The sequence below is a fragment of the Hemicordylus capensis genome, chromosome 13 (assembly GCF_027244095.1).
Source record: "Hemicordylus capensis ecotype Gifberg chromosome 13, rHemCap1.1.pri, whole genome shotgun sequence".
NCBI lineage: Eukaryota > Metazoa > Chordata > Lepidosauria > Squamata > Cordylidae > Hemicordylus > Hemicordylus capensis.
The window spans coordinates 22,063,561-22,082,954 of record NC_069669.1 but is presented as its reverse complement, the minus strand read 5'-3'; the positions used below and the strand labels follow the sequence as shown (position 1 = coordinate 22,082,954).

Below are 19,394 nucleotides of genomic sequence, written 5' to 3'. Positions count from 1 at the left end.
CCATCATCCCCAGCAGCAATAAGCTGCAGCAAGGGGGTGATGGGCATTGTAGTCCAACACTGGGAGCGCTTCAGGCTGGGCACCCTTGTTTAGCTCTTCCTGTCGCTTCCCCTGCTTGCATTTAGGATTTGTAATTGTTGACAAGTAATAAGACACATAAGTTGCAGCGGGGGGGGGTGATGGGGGTTGTAGTCCAGCACCTGGGTTGGTGGTACAACGAGAAAGCAAACGACCAAGCGAGCCTTAAAGGACCCCGGTTCTAATCACTCCCCCCGCCCATTCCCTTATAAACGGGGAGTGTCCTGCAGGAGTCACGTGCTTCCCCCCCTGCGGGCCGCATAAAATATCCCGTGCAATGCAGCCGAGAAAGGGAGCGGCGGGGTTGGTTCCCCCCCCCCCCGCTAAAGGGCCCTTCGGGGCCTCAAAGCGCCTTTTAAGGGCCGTCCTTAAATTTCGGGGAGGCAAAAAGGTTTCTTGGCAGCGGTGGGATTCGAACCCACGCCATCGAAATGACTGGAGCCTAAATCCAGCGCCTTAGACCACTCGGCCACGCTACCACTTGATTCCAAGAAGCTCTCTGGAAGGCATATCAAGGCAAGCCGCCTGCGTGCCTCCCTCGCTCCTGCCCCGCTTGCAAAAATTCCCCTGCAACGGCTTTCTCTGCCCTTGGGCCGCCCGGCCCGGCGGGGAAAAGGCAGCTTTGCGCGCTGGTGCCAGAGAGGCTGGGTTCTTTGAGGGCGGGGGGGGGGAGGGCTGCTCTGCTCCAAAGAAGAAAATCCCAGAGGAGGGCGGGGAGGCCTTTGCAGCAGCAGCAGCAGCAACACCTCGGAAGAACAACTCCCAGCACCAGCAGCTGCTGCTGCAGCCCAGAAAACACGAGCCTGAAGCAGGAACCCGAATGGCGTCCATCGGGCCAAGGCTGCAAACGCGGAGCCGTCCCAAGGTTGTCGTAGCACGCCAAGGGCAGCAGGTGGCGCTGGCGCCCCAACATTTTCTCCCCCAGATCTTATTGCTACGTCTTCCTTATTTCACTTGCCTCTTGCGGGGGGGGGGTGGTAGGTAGAGGATCATGCCCCATCTGCGGGGGGGGGCGCTCCCAAGGCTGTGTGTATAATAATGCCCCCCCGGTATGACTGCTGGAGGTGCACCAAAGCACCTGGAGAACGTTTGTGGCTGGAAAGTGGCAAATAATGCACGTATTGTGGTCAATGTTAACTCTTCATGTCCATATTAACTTGGAAAAGTGGTTTATAACTGATACTCAATAATATATGGTTAATAACTTGTGTTGAAGAGTAGTGGGTGTGTATATGTGTGTATACACAGAGATGTAAGTTTTGGGCGGTATAGAAATATGTTAAATAAATAAAATATATATTATATATGTATTAATAACATTGAAAAGTGGTATATAAATGTTGACAGTATGTAGTAAATATTAACATTTATATACTGTGTATATATAACTTGGCAAAGAGGCACCTTTTAACGTGGTCATTCTCTTTACTGAGCAAGGGGAAAGTAACTGGCCCTCTCCACCCCCAGCACCGCATCCCTCCAGTGACTCTTGCTGGTGTCGATTTCGTGTTTCTTTCTAGATTGCGAGCCCTTTGGGGACAGGGAGCCATCTCATTTATTTATTATTTCTCTTTGTAAACCGCCCTGAGCCATTTTTGGAAGGGCGGTATAGAAATCGAATGAATAATAATAATATAATATAACTGTTACTCAATATGTTGTTAATAACTTGTGTTGTAGTGTGTGTGTGTATGTATAAATACACACACACAATTAATAGCCTTGAAAAGTGGTGTGTATCAATGTTGACTTATGTAGCAAATATCAACATTTATCTGCCACTTGCAACACCAAAGTTATTTTAACAGTAAAAAAACTTTTGTGTTGAAAAGCGGTGTGTATATATATGAATGTTAGTACTGAGCATATCAGTCCTGATGAGAGTGATGCTCACTGAAGTTGTCCCCGGAGGGCCTCTCCTCCTCCCCCCCCCCCGCGCCCCCATTTCACAGCATCCCTTGAAGCAGGGCGTGGGGCTGGCTTGCTGCTGATGTGGGGAGAAGCAGGGCCTGGCCAGCCCTCCAGCAGGCCCGGCCTGGAGGCCCCGGAGCCGCCCTCCGCGGTGGTCTCCGCAGGTGGGATGCTGAACAGGTGGGTGGGGGCGAAATGCATGCAGGGCCGGGGGGGGGGCGCCGGCCACCTGCTGCAGCGACCCTTGGGCGGTCCGGCTGGCTGGAGGCTGCAAAGCCACATTGGCGGGGGGGGGGGGGCCTCCAGGGGAGCAGCAGCAGCAGCAGCAGCCGGTCCTCGGGTGGCTCCCAGGACGGCGTCCGCCCTGGAAAGAGCCGCCGGCAGCCTGCCGAGCGGCGGCAGGCAGAAGCCGCCTGCCCGCCCGCCCCGCTCCGCCCCGCCCGCCCCTGGCAGCGGCAGCAGCAGCAGCTCCTCCTCCCGCCCAGCCCAGGGAGGCAGGCGCAGGCAGCAGCTCAGCAGGGCGAGCCGGCTGGCGGTGGTGGCTGCTGCTGCTGCTGCTGCTGCTGCTCTGGGCGCCCGGCCATCGCCGCCGTCCCCGGGGAAGTGGCCCCGCGCGCGCCTGGCCCGCTCCTCCTCCCTCCTCCTCCTCCCTCCTCCTCCGGGGGCAGCCCTCGAGGGGCTTCTTCGCGGCGGCCGCCGCTGCCTCCCTCCCTCCGGCGGGGCTCCTCTGCTGCTGCTGCTGCTGCGGCCAAAGGTAGGCGGCCCCCCGGCGCGCAGGCGGTGCCCTTGGCCCGGGGGTGGCGGGGGTGGGGGGGGGTCCTCCTCCTGCTCCTCCTGGGCCCCAGGAGGGAAGCCCAGCCGCGGCGGCTCTCGGGGTGGGGTGCGCGCGCGCGCGCCTGGCTTCGGGCACACAGCCCGCCCGCCCGCCCGCCCGCCTGCATTTTGGACCCGGCTGTGTCGGGGCAGCAGCAGCAGCAGCGGCGGCGTGTGGGGTCGAGATGCCCTTCCGAGGCCGAGAGCTGCTGCGGCGGCGGCGGCGCTTTCTGTCGCGACGGTTTTCTCCGCCCGGCTCGGGAGAAGCGCAAGCCTCCGGGTTCACCTGCATTGCTCGGCGCCCGGTGGCGGCCCGGCTGGCTTCACCCCGCAGTCGGCCGCCAGAGCCGCTCTGCCGTGCCGCCTTCTGCTGCCTGGCTGGTCCGGCTGTAGCTCCGGAAGGAGCGAAGAGGCGAGTGGCCTCCCGAAGCTTACACGGCTGCAGCGCTGCGCTGCTCTGCACAAGGCTTGGGTGAGCGTCGGTGCCGGCTTGGCCTGTGAGGTGCTGCGGGACCCCGGCGGTGCCTGTGCTGAGCCCCGTCCTCACGTTGTGCTTCAGGCAGGGCTTCTGCCCTGGCGACTCTTTTCTCCCTCGCTCGGTGCTTTCCTAAAGGAGGGGAAGTGCTGGGTGCAGAGTGGCTGTGTTTTGGTTTCACTTGTGATCTCTGTGTGTGTGTGACGCTCTGGAGGAGCAGCGATGGGCGCAATCCAGGGCCTTCCCTGCAGAGATGGCCAGGTTGGGCAGGCCACATTCCAGATACTGGGCATTTGCGGAGTGTGGACTTGTACTCCAGTTCAATTTCTTTTGAGGACCGACTCCAGGAGAGTCAGTCAGTCTTTATTGTTACAGTCACTGACCAGAACCAGAAATCAGCAAATAAAGATTTAAAATTAGTTAAGATACAATGTATCGATAACAATAAAATAGAGATTATAAATTAAATTAAAACAATAAAATTCCCTTATTAATCATCCGCCCACGAGTATTAATGGCAGCAGCACAGTATCTCGCAACAGCAGGAGAGTCCCTGTAACTGATCTCTGTTGCTTGGCCTAGTTTGGCCCTGAAGGCCAGACGAGCACTTTTTCTAAGACTTTAGAGTCCCACAGGTCTCTCTTGCCCTTTGAAGAGACTCACGGGGTTGGGTTTGGGATCTCACCAAGGAAACAAACTTGTGTGAGGAAAGGGATTTTCTTCCAGGTTAGGTCAGAATTGGGTGACCTTTGGCTGGCTGGCTGGGCTTTCTCCCGAGGTATGTGGCTTGACTCATAGGTCACATCCTCTTGGTATGATGCCTCTCCGTTGCCCAAGTACCTGGGTTTTGTCTTGATTGTGTCAAGCTGTTGTGTGTCTCCTTGCGGCAGGGAGGGAGTTGGGCTGCTGGGTGGCCTTTGGGGTCCCTCTCAACAGCGCCCTGAACTTTGTGTTAAGAGAGCTGGGTTATTGACATCCCCTTGGGCTCTTGTTCTAGCCATCCTGCTGTTATTCAGTGATGCCATAATTAGCCAGGTTGCCCCAGTCCGGTGTGGCCTCGGAATGCCCCTTGCTTCCCATGTGGGGGCCTACTTTGACTGCCCCTCAGCAGTGTTTCCTCTAAGGTGTGCCCATGCGCGCACACTCGTTTTTGGATGTCCGCTCAGTTAATTTTAGATCCCGCTCAGGTTGAATCAGGAAGGCTCCACTCTGAATATGCGTGCACACACACTGCCTTGATACAGCCACTCAGAACAAAACTCATTCCCCCACACGGATGCATGAAAAAAAGGAGCGAGAACACTGCCCCTCACCCCTCTTCTCTTCCCTGGGCAGATCTCGAGCCTCCTGGTTTTCCATGGCTTTGCAATGTACTCCCACTCAAATAACGTGGATACAATTCAGAACCTGAATTACTTTGGCACCAAGAAAAATCTCATTTGGTCTTTCCAGGCTTTTAAACTCCTGCCATGTTTTATGTGCCTCAGACTTTTAAATTCTTAGCTTTTGTCCGGTTCAGTTCAGTTTTACTTTGGCCTCTGGATTTTGTCACTTTCATGCTGTCTCAATTTTTCAGTCTGGTTGTCATTGGTTTCCCAAAAATGTTGTTTGCATCTCTGGAAAGAGGTGTACAGAAGGGCAGAGGCGTATTAGGACATATTAAATAAATAAATAAGAGGCGGAGAGAGGCAGTTTTGGCAACTGTTCTACACCACATTTAGATAAAAGGAATATAACAACATTAAGGCAGGCGCAGATTATGCTGGGCTAGTCAATTTCCTTAGAAGATAATGGATGTTTTCTTGCTGCAAGGAAATGGCACTCCTCAATGAGAGACAGAGTGTTCTGTGTTTTGGAAGTTTTAATCTGAAATGTAAGCACTAGAAAAGGTCTTTGTCTACTCCGCCTTTTCTCAATAAGTTCTCCTATCTGTCTGTGGGCCTTTACTCGAGGTCTAGGGTACCCAATCTTGCCCCCACCCCACGCACATTGTGGGACCACAGTTCCCATAATCCCCTGTTGCAGCAGTGGGGGTGATGGGAGTTGTAGTCTGGCAGTATCTGGGGGCGCAAGGTTGGGAACCCCTCTGCCGTAGGATGTGTCTTATTTGAAGAGGAGGCGTGGGATTGCTCTAAAGAGCAATCGCTGCAGTTTGTGGTGGATTTCAGTAATGCCCACTGTTATGTAATGGAATTCATATTCTCTAATTGGACCAAGGCAGGGCTGGTTTGTGGGCCGTTTAGCCAGATGGCGTTCCGGAAAGGCGGCTCCTGCCAACCAGGCTGTGAGACCTCAGCAGCAGCCTGCTTCTTCCCGTTTCAAATACAGAATAACCCGGACGTTGTGACTGCAGCTTGTTGGTGTAACGTAACCGTGCCCAAATGTGCTGGGGTCAGCTGATCGGTCCGCGTGCTGCTTTGTCTACATAGCTATGGGATCTGAAAACTGAACAGATGGCGCCGTGGGGGGCGGGGTGGAGGGAACGGGGACAATTGCCACACTTCTCCTTTCTTTTTTGTCAACACGGCTACATGAAACCACTCACCTGCACCCTGCCGATCCTGAAATTGTGCAATACAGTATTTGCTGGGCTGAGGCAGCAAACTCTGGGAGAAAGAACATTCCCCTGGATTATGTGGACGTGTCATGTCCAGGATGCCTGCAGTCATGAGGACTGAAAGAAACCACATGACGATCAACAGCTCTGTCTCTGTTGCCTCCAAAGAAAGCCCTACTGTGCACTTGGGAGTTGTGTGATCTGTCTGCATGCAAAGAGATACAAGAATCAAGTCCGCTGCATTCTCAGTAGAAAGAATGTATTGTATTTTAAACATTCCATTTTTTTAGTGCAATTAATTTGCTCTCTTCCAAAGTACTGAATACAAGCTCAATAGTAAAATTAATTTTCAAATTCTTTTTTTTTTAAATCACATAGTATTTGTTGGTACGTTATGTAATGGACTGATGTTATTGCCAGTACACAGTAGCAGGCTGTTAAAACCTCTCGGAATGATTGTAGCCTTCGGATCTATACTGTGAACTGAAAGCAGAAAGAAATACAAATAATCGCTGTCATGATTATAACACCCGTCGATTCTGTGGTCCAGAGAAGAAAGTGGCTACTGTCTTCTTATCTCTGCTGAATGCCAGTTTGAAACACAACTCAGATCTGCTAAAAGGAATAAAGGATTCTGAAAAGCTGGTTTGTTTCTAGTAACTCTTTCTGGCTCTTAAATAACAATGAGTTTAGGATTTCTGACAGTGTGTGTCAATTTGCTGTCCTCATCTGCTTTCTGAGCCTTGGTTAAAAAGGGCTGTTGTAATCCATGCAATGGATCAATTTCAGCTCTGCACCCCATACATACACACACACTCTTAAATGTCACGGTTATGAAAAAGGTTGCTTGAAAGTAAACCCCACTGACTTTAGTGGGCACCCCAAACAAGGGGGAGTCCGAAGACTGAAGCCTTTGTGTTATTGGGACAGCCTCGTCCTCCTAGGTCCTGTTTTCCTTCCGGGTTGCTGTGTGGATGAGGGAGGACCCGGTTGGGGCTCACTGTGGTGCCATTCCCTTGGTCAATAAAAGGGGTGTCTCTCTTGGTTTCTTCAGCGTTTACAGAACAATCTGAGTTTCTCTCTAGCGTCATTCCAATGGCTGCAGCCATGTCGCAAGGCGAAGGGGGAGGAACTCCCGCCCCACTGCCGCCGCGTCGACCCCCCTCACCTCGTGTCCCGCTGCACACGCTTACGGCGGGGCTTGTCCAAAGAGGGAAGAGGCGAGAGTGTGGTGGCGGGCTCTTCCGCGGTGGCGAGATTGGATCGATTGAATTTTTAAAAAAAACAAAGCAGCAGCAAGCTTCTAGTCTTCAAGACTGCAAACGGCAACTTTGCCTTATTACTCTCTGAGAACTGGATTTCAGTCTGCATAACCTAAAGTGTCGATTTAAATCTAGATCTCTGAGAGTGAGGCAAAAATAAGTATGCAAATACGGTTATCGTAATTTATACCACTTGCAGAATACTGCCCTTCTTAGTGAAGAATTTGGATTACCTTGATTATTATTTTGTAAGCATTGCATATAGACAGCGGAACTCAGTACAGATGCTAGAGGCCTTGTTCACATGAACATTCAGATCTAGGTTTTAATGTGGGTTACTGACATGTGTGAACCCAGGCCAAGGCAGGAATATCAGATCCACCTTGGGCCGTAAACCACCTTGGTTTACAGACAATCTTTCTAATGTCGGTAACCCAGATTAAACCTTGATTGTGTAAACCAGGCCATCGTGGTTTGCATTTGAATGGGAGACTTGATGTGTGAGCACTGGAAGATATTCCCTTTAGGGGATGGGGCTGCTCTGGGAAGAGCATCTAGGTTCCAAGTTCCCTCCCTGGCAGCAGCATCTCCAAGATAGGACAAGATTTTTTTTTTTTTTTTTTTAGGACAAGATTTTTTTTATTGAACCAACAAACTACCAAAGCATATAGTACGTTGCCAAAGCACAATTATATACAAAGTGGTTGTTTGTACATGATATATCTACAAAGATTTACACACAAGGATTTGGAAACCCACAAGGTTATGAAGTATATGCAGGTAGTACTGTAACTCGGGGGTGGGGGATTTCAAGGCACATCAGGTAATCGGGGGGGGGATTACGTTCGACGTCCATTTCCACAATGTGTCCCATTGCTGTTTAGAAGAGATACTCTTGTCTTTTTGCACATAACCGAAAGGGCTGAGAGAGACTCCTGCCTGCAACCTTGGAGAAGCCACTGCCAGTCTGTGAAGACAATACTGAGAGAGATGGAACAAGGGTCTGACTCAGTATCTGGCAGCTTCCTATGTTCCTAAACACTCTCCTAAAACTACCCAAACAACTTCAGCCTGATAAATGGACCTTGGACAGTGAACAGGATGGAATAACAGGACTCTGTCTTTTTCTTGGCACAAGAGGCAAGCGTGTCCCATGCGGGCACAGTTTCCTCCCCCATAAGCTCCTTGAAGTCTTGCTTGGGGGCTGAGAATCGTGGGTTAAGGAAGTCTGCTAATCTGGCACCTGTGTGAAAACAGAGCAAGTACACGGCGTTCTCTGGGAAGGGAACAGCACTTCACCAGTCTCTGCAAGCTTCTGCATGTCCTGGAGAGAAGACTCAGAGCTGGACTGGTTTCTGCCGAGAGCACAAGGTTAATATTCGGTGTTGGGGCCAGAGTCGGAGAGGGGTTAGGGGGAGAGGAAAATGCTCCGTGGCGAAGGGGTGCTGCAAACCAAACCTCTCTCCTGGGTAAGGCTAGTTGTTCTCTTTCTGCATTCTGCTGTAGCCTGGTGCTGGTTTAAGGCCAGAAAGGCGGTGACGGCTGCAGAAACCAGGAATGCCACAAAAAGTGGCTCAGGGCTGGCCTGAGGGTTTTTGGCACCCCAGGCGAAATTTGGCTTCACTGCCAAACTGGCTTCACTGCCCCCCTCCCCCAGCCGAGAAATGCAGAGCTCCGGCTTTAACTGGAGCCGCTCTGGGAAGAGCAGAAGGTTCCCAGATCCCTCCCTGGCAGCAGCATCTCCAAGATAGGGCTGAGAGAGACTCCTGCCTGCAACCTGGGAGAAGCCGCTGCCAGTCTGGGTGGACAATACTGAGCGAGATGGACCAAGGGTCTGATTCAGTATATGGCAGCTTCCTGTGTTCCTAACTTGAGACGTGTCGGCCGCTCATTTTGTGGGGTCAAATGACCAGCAGGCACAGATGACCAGCAAATGACCAGCCTGTGCTAGTTTGAGGATACAGTGGGAGAGAGTTCCCACTGTCATCCTTTATGGGGCAAAATTCTGATGTGTTAAGATGCTGCTGTTCATTTGGGAATCCTGTCTGAGACCATTAGTTTTTATAATTCTCTCTTCTTCTTTTTTAGCTTTGTAAATGACCTTTAATAACTTGGAACAGCAATGGTAATTCTAATTGTGGTTTTAGCCTGGACTTCTAACTTGTTTACTTAATTTGATTAACTTTGTGAGTTTTAATATATATTGTGTCTATTTTATTGTTGTGAGCTGCCCCACACAGCAGCGTCCTGGAGGGACGGGGCATATGTATTTTAAATAAATGCATTTTGCCTTCTTGCATTGCTGTGTGGTACTTCGGGAGTGCAATCCAGGAGGGAGGGAGCGAATAACAGTCAGGGCTCTCTTCCAGCGCTGTTTATGCACCCACAAGAACAGGCACCCTGAGCCCTGAAGTGACTTCTTTTGCTGTTAGCTGTCAGTTCCTTATGATAGACTCTGGTGCCCTATGCCTTTTGGGTAGGGCTGTTGCCCAGCCGGGGAAATCTTACCCCATCAATCGTATGCGTGTCACTTGATTAGCTGATTTTTTTTCTCATATGCAGATGTAATTATGCTAAAAATATATATATATATACTTCCTTGTTTTTAGGTGCTGTACTGGCATCAGCCTTTTTTGGCTGGCCAAAGTGTTTTGCAGTTAATTTGATCTGTGGATGAACTGGCTAAACATTGCAGCCTTCATTTCCAGCTGTGGGCAGGGGTTCGTCCAATGGTAGAAGCAAACTAGGCAAGCACCTGCGGTGCTGAAATTCCAGGATCCCCCTTTTTGGCCTTGTAAATATATATCTTGGGAGAAAGACTACTATGGGAAGTCCTCCGGGTTACAACACAGTTGCTTCCTGAAAACTGTTAAGTCGAAACTTCTTAACTCAAAACCAGTTGGTCTATGGGAGGAGAGCTGGTCTTGTGGTAGCAAGCATGAATGGTCTCCTTTGCTAAGCAGGGTACACCCTGGTTTGCATTTGGATGGGATACTACATGTAAGCACTGTAAGATATTCCCCTTTGGGGATGGGGCTGCTTTGGGAAGAGCAGCTGCCTGCTTGCATGCAAAAGATTCCAGGTTCCAAGATCCCTGGCAGCAGCATCTCCAAGACAGGGCTGAGAGAGATTCCTGCCTGCAACCTCGGAGAAGCCGCTGCCAGTCTGTGTAGACAATACTGAGCGAGATGGACCAAGGGTCTGACTCAGTATAAGGCAGCTTTCTGTGTTCCTGTGAAACAATGTTGGAAATTTGGGTTTGTTTTCTGAACCAAGGCTGGATACTCATTTTCCCCCCCTGCTGCTGTCAAAGCTGGTGGTGTGCCAGTCACAAATGTGCAGCTGAGAAGTTGATGGTGGAGAATCAGAAGTTGCCCCCCTCTTGCCTTTCAGTGGGAAATGAGCATATTTGTTATTGGGACAAAAGGTTTAAGCATCTGATAGAAAGATATTGTTTCTGTCTAATGGAAATCTCATTGTATCTAATGGAACAGTTTACAGGGCTGCTTTTTTCTTTTTACCCACAGGATTTGTAAAACTCTGGTAGACCGTGTGAGTTGTGGCCTACTCCATTCCTGCTGTCTGTTTGCAGAGGAACTCTGTGAAGTGTGGAAGCTTGCATTCAGCTTTCCCACCAGAAGCCAGCCTGCTAGACGTAAGTAGGCCCTTTTTAAAAGTACGACAGAGTGCCAAGCAAGGAGTGTGAGAAATCTATCCTGTTAAAAGGGCAGATTCCCCCTCAACTGATGCCCTGTTCACACGTTACATTGTGTCCAGATGTCTGTACACTTGTACATGTTTTTGTGTGAATGACTGCATTCATTTTGAAAGTGAACCTGGGTACAGGCCCCCTGAAATGCACAATACAGCTAGGAAGTGGACTGCTCTACTCACATTCAACATAAAATATTGAATTGCAGAGAGCTGGTCTTGTGGTGACAAGCATGCATTATCCCCTTTACTAAGCAGAGTCCTCCTTGGTTTACATATGAATGGGAGACTACACTGTAAGATCTTCCCCTTAGGGGATGGAGCCGCTCTGGGAAGAGCACCTGCAGGTTCCAAGTTCCCTCCCTGGCACCATCTCCAAGATAGGGCTGAGGGAGAGATTCCTGCCTGCAACCTTGGAGAAGCCGCTGCCAATCTGTGAAGACAATACTGAGCTAGATGGACCAGTGGTCTGACTCGGTATATGGCAGCTGCCTATGTTCCTAAAATGTAAATACCTCTGCCGACATACAGATCTGTATCTGTGTACACTGTACATTCATTGTACAACTGCTCGGCATAACGTCTGATTGGGGCTTGTGTGGTTAACAAGACGAGGTGAAGGCTTAAACGTTCTTGTTGTGCATGCAATAATACATGCCGTTCATAAGCCAAGCTGCTGCTCCTCCTTTTGCAATGCGGTGGAACAGGTGGTGACATTCCTGTCTGATCGGGATGGAGGAGAACTGTATCCCTGCAGGGTGAGCGGAGCAGGAAGCCCAGCGCCATCTAGTCACTTGATTGATCGGCACACAAAGCCTGTCCATTCCCAACCAAAAGCATGATCGTTGCAAAGGGGCCATTCCTGTGTCCCTATACATGTGCCATTTCTCGCCCCCCAGTAATTCAGATCCTGATTTCCTGCCATTTCTCCTGGTAGGTCCCCCCGCCCTCTGTCATTCTGGCTTCTCCAACCGCCACACCAGTGAAGCCGCTCTCCCACCAGCATGGCGGACGAGGACCTGATCTTTCACATGGAATGTCTCGACAATGCAAAGTTAACAAAAGCCTCCTCTGGAAATTACCACGATGCCGATAGCGAGGAGGAAGATAATTACTACATCTGCCCGATAACAGATGACCCTGTGGCTAGCAAGGCGGCTAGTAGCAAAGTCAGCAACTATTACAGCAACTTGGCAAAGAATGGGCAGTATTCCTCCAGCTCCTCTCCTCGGAACACTTTCCATTTCAAGGTGAGCACTGGGGTTGTTCTCACCGGATACAGGCTGGCATGAAAAGCGGGGCTAAAGCTTCCTGCTCTTCTGAATTCCTTGGGACTAACGGCTTGGATGAAAATGACAGCGTCAGTGCAGCTCTCTTTCCGCGTTCAGTTCAGCAGATGACTTCTGCTACGGATATTTATATCCCTCTTTTCAACAAAAGTTCTCAAAGCGGTTTATGTAGAATGACGGATTGATTGATTGAGTAAAGATGGCTCCCTGTCTTGAAAGGGCTCACGCTTTAAAAAGAAAGATCAGGTCTGCTCCAGCAATAGACCCTGGAGGGACGCTGTGCTGGGGTTGGATAGGGACGGTTGCTCTCCCCCTGCTAAATGTTAGAGCATTGCCTGGGTGATGAAGCAGAAGCGGGTGTGTCTGTAAACACTCGGTGGCCGTGTACCGGGCAGCCGCAAGCCATCTCAAGCCTGTTGTGTGTTTCCAAGCACTTCTCCAGCAGTCTGGATTTCATGGAAGGCTGCTGTGAGACCTGGGCGAAGGGTGAAGAGCCCGTGCCACAGCCCTGCCCCCCAGACGGCTGGCAAGCGGACTTCCAAACTGCCCCTCTCCAGGTCCCCAACCTCCTCTGCTCAGAAGCACTCAGGCATTTTGATAGCAAGAGCGGAGGAGATTTTGGAGCCTTGCCTGATAAGCAGAGCGAGCCGTCACGATTGCCCTGGCTTTCCCCGTACTTGATCTGGCCTTCCCAGTTGGCTAGGAGTGAACGAGGGCTCCTTTCAGGCCGGCTTAACCTATTGGTTAACGGTTGTCAGATTGCTTGCATGCAGGATTAGTTCCCAAGGTGAGAAGCAGTGGCCACCCTGTGTTTGTGAGGAATTTTTGCACTCTGGAGTAGTCAGTCTTTCTAAAACGCCTGCACGCGCACATAACACAACATAACCCTCACCTGAGTCCTTGGAGAAGTCGGACTTCTAGAAGGTGGCAAGAAATCACGTCTGCCACAGTTCTCCCTCCTCCTCCTGGTAGTCACTAATCGCTGTTGTGAAGGGAAACCGAGGCAGAGAGAGCAGGAAGCATCTTTCTTTAGGACAGAGCTTTTAATACCACCCACCCCACCCCCCTTTTAAAAGCTGCTCAGATCCAAAGTTTGGGGAAGGTAGGAAGAAAATTAGCAACTGAAACTTTGCTGGACCCTTTCAGTGCAATCCTATGTACATTTACTCAGGAGCAAGTCTCACCGTGCTCAGCAAGTGTGCTTAGGATTGTGGCCTTTGGTTGTTTGTGTGGAATGAGGCTAAATAAAAGCATCTTGGACATTTCTGAGCATTGCAAGCCTGGCTTTCTCTGTGCACAAAGGGGGAAAGGAAACCTACTATTCCGTGACTAGTTTTTAGAGCAGTAATATTTATTTAATGAGCATCCAGATACTACTACTGCAAATATTTATACACCGCTTTTCAACAAAGTCCCCAGAGAGAGAAACAAATAAATAGGGCTCGCAATCTAAAAAGGAAACACAAGATAGACACCAACAACAGCCACTGGAGGGATGCTGTGCTGGGGATGGATCAGGCCAGTTGCTCTCCCCCTGCTAAATAGAGAGAATCGCCACTTCTAAAAGGTGCCTCTTTGCTCAGTTCGCCATACAACTAGCAGCCCATATAAGTCTGTGATTCAGAGCATCCTCACTTTGAAAGAAGGCTTTCTGAGATGGTGGTAGGATTGGACCACGTATAAACTGCTTTGTGAACTTTTTATTGTTGAAAAGCAATCTATAAATCTTCAATTGGGCCACAGCTGGCTGCTAGAAATCTCCGCTTAGCTGGTAGGTTCCGTTGCCCTTTGTGGACTGCCTGCCTGCAAGCACCCCTTAAGTCCTATTGCCTCCGTCTCTAAGCTGGAACTGGAGTGGGGCGGGGGGCAGGCTGCACCTCCCAGTTAGCAGGATTGGCTCCAGGAGCCTCCAGTTTTCTGTGGCCGCCACTGCAGACCACAGACTGCCTGCAGCAAGTGTGCTTGCTGTATATAACCCCAGCTAAGTGAGCAAGGAGGCACCTTTTAGAAGTGGCGATTCCCTTTATTTAACAGGAGGAGAGCAACTATATTTAGATACAGCTGTCTGTGTGAATCAGCTGTGGGACTAACTTGGAAGAAGTGGGCCGGGAAAGTCCACCTTATGTCCTGATCCAGTAGATCGGTATAGGATCGGGGTTCCCAACTTGTGCTCCAGCCACCATCAATGGTAGCTGGGGGCTGTTGGGAGTTGTAGTCCATCAACATCTGGAGTACCACAGGTGGGGAGTCCCTGGTGTAGGAGACCCTAGTCCTTGTGGCAAGCGATACTAGCATCTCACCCATGGGATGCAGCAGGTCCTAGACTAACCTCTGTAAGGACTGCCTCCTGGGTTTAGCCAAAGACTTCTGCCTTTAGACCGCTAAAGGTTTTCCAATGTCTGTGGCTGCTTTTAAACAGAAACGGAAGACTTTTTAATTGGTTCAGGCTTTTATACCTGAAGAGTTGCTGCCACTCTCTCTCTCCTCTCCTGCTGCTCTGTCTTTGTCCCTGTGTTTTTGATTTATTTTAATGTGGGTTTCATGGAGCTTAATTGTATTTTAGTTTTTGGAAATCGCCTTGGAATGGGTTTTATGAAAGGCAGTATAGAGACTGAACTATAAAATAAAATTAAAAAATCAAGGCAGAGGAAGCAGATGTGGGCAGGACATGGTGCATAATCTTCTGTCCAGAGAAAGCCGTTTTATAGAGGAGGCTGGGATTGGAGCAGTAGCTGTGCCTACCTGAAAGCTATATCTACGGACCTGCTATTTACTGCTCCAGTGGTCGGTCAAGCTTACTAATGGTGGCAGCTATCCACTGTCCCAAGCAGAACTCTCCCCCCAACCCAAGGTGTATTGGGCCACAGGAAGCCCTTTTGAGGACTTTTTCAAGCAAGAATTGTTTCCCTTAAATGCCTTGGAAAGGAAGGGGTCTTCTGCAGTTCCCAGAGAAGGTGTGTGTGTCAGACAGTAGCTGTGCTGTTGGTCTTTGCATCCAGACCATGGGTCAGCGACCTACAGCTTGGGCACCAAATGTTGCACATGAAATAATCCTGAGGAGGAGGCTTCATCATTAAATGTAGCAGGAGCTAGTTTTTCTGTGCTGGATCATCTTTTCCACAGTGTCCAAAAGGGAACACTGGAATTTATCTACGTTTGTATCCAAGAAGGGACATTATCAGAAATTCTGCTTGTCCAGGAATGAAGCTTAAACTGGGCATTAATGTTGTTAACTCCCACTAGATACAAGAAAGACACAGCTAAAACACACTAGAGAATTGCCACACTCAACTGGAAAGATCTGCATTTTAATTTATTTTAAATTAAGCTTATTAAGCCTTTTAAACTCATTATTTACTTTACATACAACTATAGTTTGTTTAGATGTAGAGAGACCGAACTTCTATGTTAAAATGTATTCCTGGCACACAAAACCTTAAATCAGAGTGAATAAATGAAGACGTGGCATATGCCACTTCCGAAAGGCTGCCTACCCCCGATCCAGACTATCATATAAGTATTTTACTAATGGGAGGATCTCATGACTTAGATGTTGCTTCATAAAACCTTGTGTGCAAATATGTCACTGTAAGATTCTTGGAGAAAACAGATTTCTCAGAAGTCATACAGTAATTGTGCAACTTCAATACCTGTTCTGGCTTAAATGATCATTTTCTTTGTTGTGTATCCGTCTTCTGCTTAACATTTCTCATGTATGTCCTTTAGAATGGCCCCCGGCAGCATTCTAAGCATGGCGCTGTGGTTGACCGTAGCCGGGTAGGTCAAAACTGAATGCAATAACACTTTGTAGAGATTCTTATAGTGATTTCACTCCTTCAGAAATGAGTGTAATGTAAAAAGTGAGCTTCCAATCTTGGGGTCTCTGAAATATAGGTTAGAATAAACCCAGACTGGCCATGATGTCTGAACACGCCAATCTCAGCTTTTCCTGACCTAGAAAGGAATTAGATGCTTGTGCGGGGATGGGAAGAGGAAGTGCACCCTCCTAAGGCTGGGGGTGTGAGCAGAGGTTCTGCACAACATCTGAATCTGCCCACAGATACCTCCTTGTTTCAGCCAAACCAAGGTGCCAAGTGGCACATTCTGTCCAGAGAAGAGTTATGTCGAGAGAGAGACCTTCTACATTGGATAAAGAATAGCTTGCATTTAACCTGGGGAGAAAAATATCTGAATATTTAACACTGACGTTCCCACAGTCGCGGGGTCTAGGTGAAGAAAGAAATGGTGTCTGGAGTTGTAATATTCATCTGTATCCCCTGCATACTAACTCCTGCTTTTGCTGCTTGTGGTGAGCTTGGTTCTTACGGCTAACGTTTCAGAAGGCTTTGGCTTTTTAATATTCCCATATGGCACATGCTTCTTTCTTAATGTTGCATTGAAAGCATGTTTCAGCTTAACTGGATCACTTTAGAATTAATAATGGTAATCTCTGAGCAAATAAGGATCAAATTAGGTGGATCAGCACTCTGTCTACAAACCTAACCTCACTTACTGGCAGGGCCATACGTGGGTGCTTTGGTGCCTTAGGCAATGTGGGACTTGGGCACCCAGCCATCTGAGAATTGTGGAGTCCCAGCTTTAATTTGAGCCGTGCAGGATGCTCATTTGCTGGGACGGGAGGGAGCCAAGCAAGGCTGGCTGGCTTTGCTCACTCTCTCTTTCTCCCCCTGCCACACCCCTCAACACTCCCCATCCGGGGAGGAGAGCGAATGAGCACTCCCAGGAAGTCAGATATTCCAGTGGTTCCTTGGAGAGCAGAGAGGGATGCACGTAGCACCCCCAAAAATTGGTGGCCTAGACGACTGCCTAGTGGACAGGAGTGTGAGGAGAGGCAAAGCTCCTCACAAAGTTTGCAGGATCAGCTTCTGATGGTGGCACCGGAGAACAACTTGCCACCTTGCTGGAACCCTCATAATCTGCTGCTTGAAGGGACTGCTTTACCTTGCCTCATGAAAGGGCTGTCCCTTTCTGGGACAAGCGCACGTGTGTTGTTTGGCCCAAAGCGAAGTCTGTAACAGAGACCGGCAACTCCCAAGTGCCCCTTGAAATTTGGATCCAGCGTTCCCTCACTGGATTCCCTCTAACAGGGGGGATACTTTAACAGTGTTCCCTCTAACAGGGATTCTTCGATGTTGTTGACTACAACTCCCATAATCCCCAAACAAAGGCTGTTGCAGCTGGGGATGCTGGGAGTTGTAATCAGCAATTTCTGGGAATCCCTGATAGAGGGAACACTGTGCCCCAACCTCATCTTGTCAAGACATATGTATGCAGACAGATCCTTGATCCTGCATTGGCAGCTTGGGGTTTTTTCTCTGTGTGCAGAACTGCAGCCCAGAAATGTCCTGGCAAGTGTGACTGCATGGTTTCTGGGGCCAGTGTGGCATGGTATAAATAACTTGCTAGTTTCAACTTCTGCAGGAAGCTTGGAAGCATGCCATTGAGAAGGCCAAGCACATGCCAGACCCCTGGGCAGAGTTCCATCTGGAGGACGTTGAGACGGAAAATGCCACCCGTTACAGGTCTGTAGATCTTTCTGCATCACACCTGTTCCCCCTAGGGCTTTATTGGTATGGGTCAAAAGGGTTTGCTTGTTTCTCTTCACAAAGTCCACATAAACATATATTTGAAAATATGAAACTGACCAGTGCATCTAGAGGCAGGGAGGTGTGTCCAACAGTAGGTGGGTTGAGTTATTTAGGTTTTGCTGAATGCACAAGTTAAAAAGGGGAGTCTTCAATAGGGTCTACTGAAGGCTGACTGCTTTACGTATCGTTCAGAGAAATGAGAGCCAACCTTATCACTCATTTAAACTAGCAGTTTAATTTATGAGGTATGTCTGTTTGGCCCTAGTAGGTCCGTACTTGCTGGCATTTTGCTGTGTTTCAAATTTCATTATCTACTACTGTGGCAGGCTTGAATAAATATGCATCTCCCAAAGTAGGGTCACTTTTCTCTAAGCCTCAGTTCACTTAAATGGACAGTTCACATAGCTGTCGGCTCCTCTCCGCAATCCCTGGCAGATCTTTTTCCTGTGCGTTCCCACCAACTTGCTCCAGGCTTTTCCTCCAACCAGTCACAAATCACAGAGAGGAGGAGTCGGGAGAGCTTTTTTGTTGATGTTAGTTTGAGCTGTGGAGGACCGGAGGACCGGCATGAAGTTGCCAAAAGCTGGATCAAACAGCAAAATGCTTAACTCTTGCTTTTGTGAGTGACTGCCTTCATCACCTCATTTCTCCCCTCCCCGCTACACACACATGCACACGCCCCAGACAGTTTAAGAGGCAGGGAAGTTTAAAGCTGAAATCAGAGCTTTCTCCCTCTCATGAAGAAAATTTCAGGCTAATGGAATCGGCAGAGACAAAAAGGCTCAGGTTACATCCAGTGATCCCTCTAACAAGGCTTCCCAGACATGGTTGACTACAACTCCCATAATCTCCAAGCAAAAGCCACCATTGCAGCTGGGGATTCTGGGAGTTGTAGTCAACAACATCGTGGAATCCCTGTTAGAGGGAACACTGGTCCCATCCATTCTGCATATCGAACGCCTATGTAAACTCCCCTTCATTGAGTTTTGAAAAGCGGGATTGCTGCCAATGGCCACTCCACACATGGCAGAGACACTTTGGGGCATAACAGAAGCCTTGGGTCCCCCCCCCACCCCCACCCCCCCAAAAAAGCTGCTGGAAATCGAGGATTTTTAAAAGCTGGATATACTTCTGGCTAAGCCAGAACGTGCAGCCTTGATTTGGGGGGAAACAGAGTCCTGTCAGTCCTGGTCCCAGATAGCCTGCAGCGACTTCGGGGTAAATGCAGCTAATCTGTGGACTGGCCCACTCCATTCGAAGTAAAAGCCTGGCTGTATAGGCTCTGTTGGCAAACCTGCAGTAAAGGAGGACCCTGGCTGCACAAGGCAAAGACTTCTCCACTGCTGAGCAGCTCTTCCAGTTAGGAGATCCTTCCAAATGTCCAGCCTAACTCTGCTCCCTTGTCCCTTTCCAAGCTTTTGCTTCTAATCCTGCCCTCTGGGGCAACAGTTCGCGCCTCTCCCCCCCCCGTGGCAGCCCTTCAGATATTTGAAGACGGCGATCCTACCCCCCGCCCCACCCTTAGACTTCTCTTCTCCCGGCTCCCTCGCAGGACTTGATTTCCAGACCCCCTGAGTATCTTGGTTGCTCTCCTCTGAATCTGTTCCCGCTCATCGGTGTCCTCCTTAAAATGCAGGGCCCATAACTGGACATGGTATTTCAAGTGAGGTGGTCTGACACATGCAGAAC

General features: G+C 49.6%; 1 protein-coding gene and 1 non-coding gene across 7 annotated transcripts in view; one reads left to right on the top strand and one right to left on the bottom strand.

The window, feature by feature from the left end:
* Positions 1 to 475: 475 nt before the first annotated feature.
* On the bottom strand, positions 476 to 557 carry TRNAL-UAG (transfer RNA leucine (anticodon UAG)). The gene has a single exon. It is a non-coding gene; the product is annotated as a tRNA-Leu (tRNA).
* Positions 558 to 2,479: 1,922 nt separating this feature from the next.
* Positions 2,480 to 19,394, top strand: part of EEF2K (eukaryotic elongation factor 2 kinase) — a 38,756-nt gene continuing 21,841 nt past the window's right edge. The window contains exons 1-5 of one of the 6 annotated variants that reach the window (XM_053276204.1): positions 2,480 to 2,743; positions 10,624 to 10,751; positions 11,742 to 12,057; positions 15,823 to 15,873; positions 17,539 to 17,639. In XM_053276204.1, coding sequence (XP_053132179.1) covers positions 11,812 to 12,057; positions 15,823 to 15,873; positions 17,539 to 17,639 — 398 coding nt within the window. In that variant the 5' untranslated portion in view covers positions 2,480 to 2,743; positions 10,624 to 10,751; positions 11,742 to 11,811. Of the gene's footprint in view, positions 2,744 to 8,256; positions 8,566 to 9,202; positions 9,222 to 10,623; positions 10,752 to 11,741; positions 12,058 to 15,822; positions 15,874 to 17,538; positions 17,640 to 19,394 lie in introns of those variants that run through there. The other 5 variants (XM_053276199.1, XM_053276201.1, XM_053276202.1 and 2 more) reach the window with 5 other exon arrangements.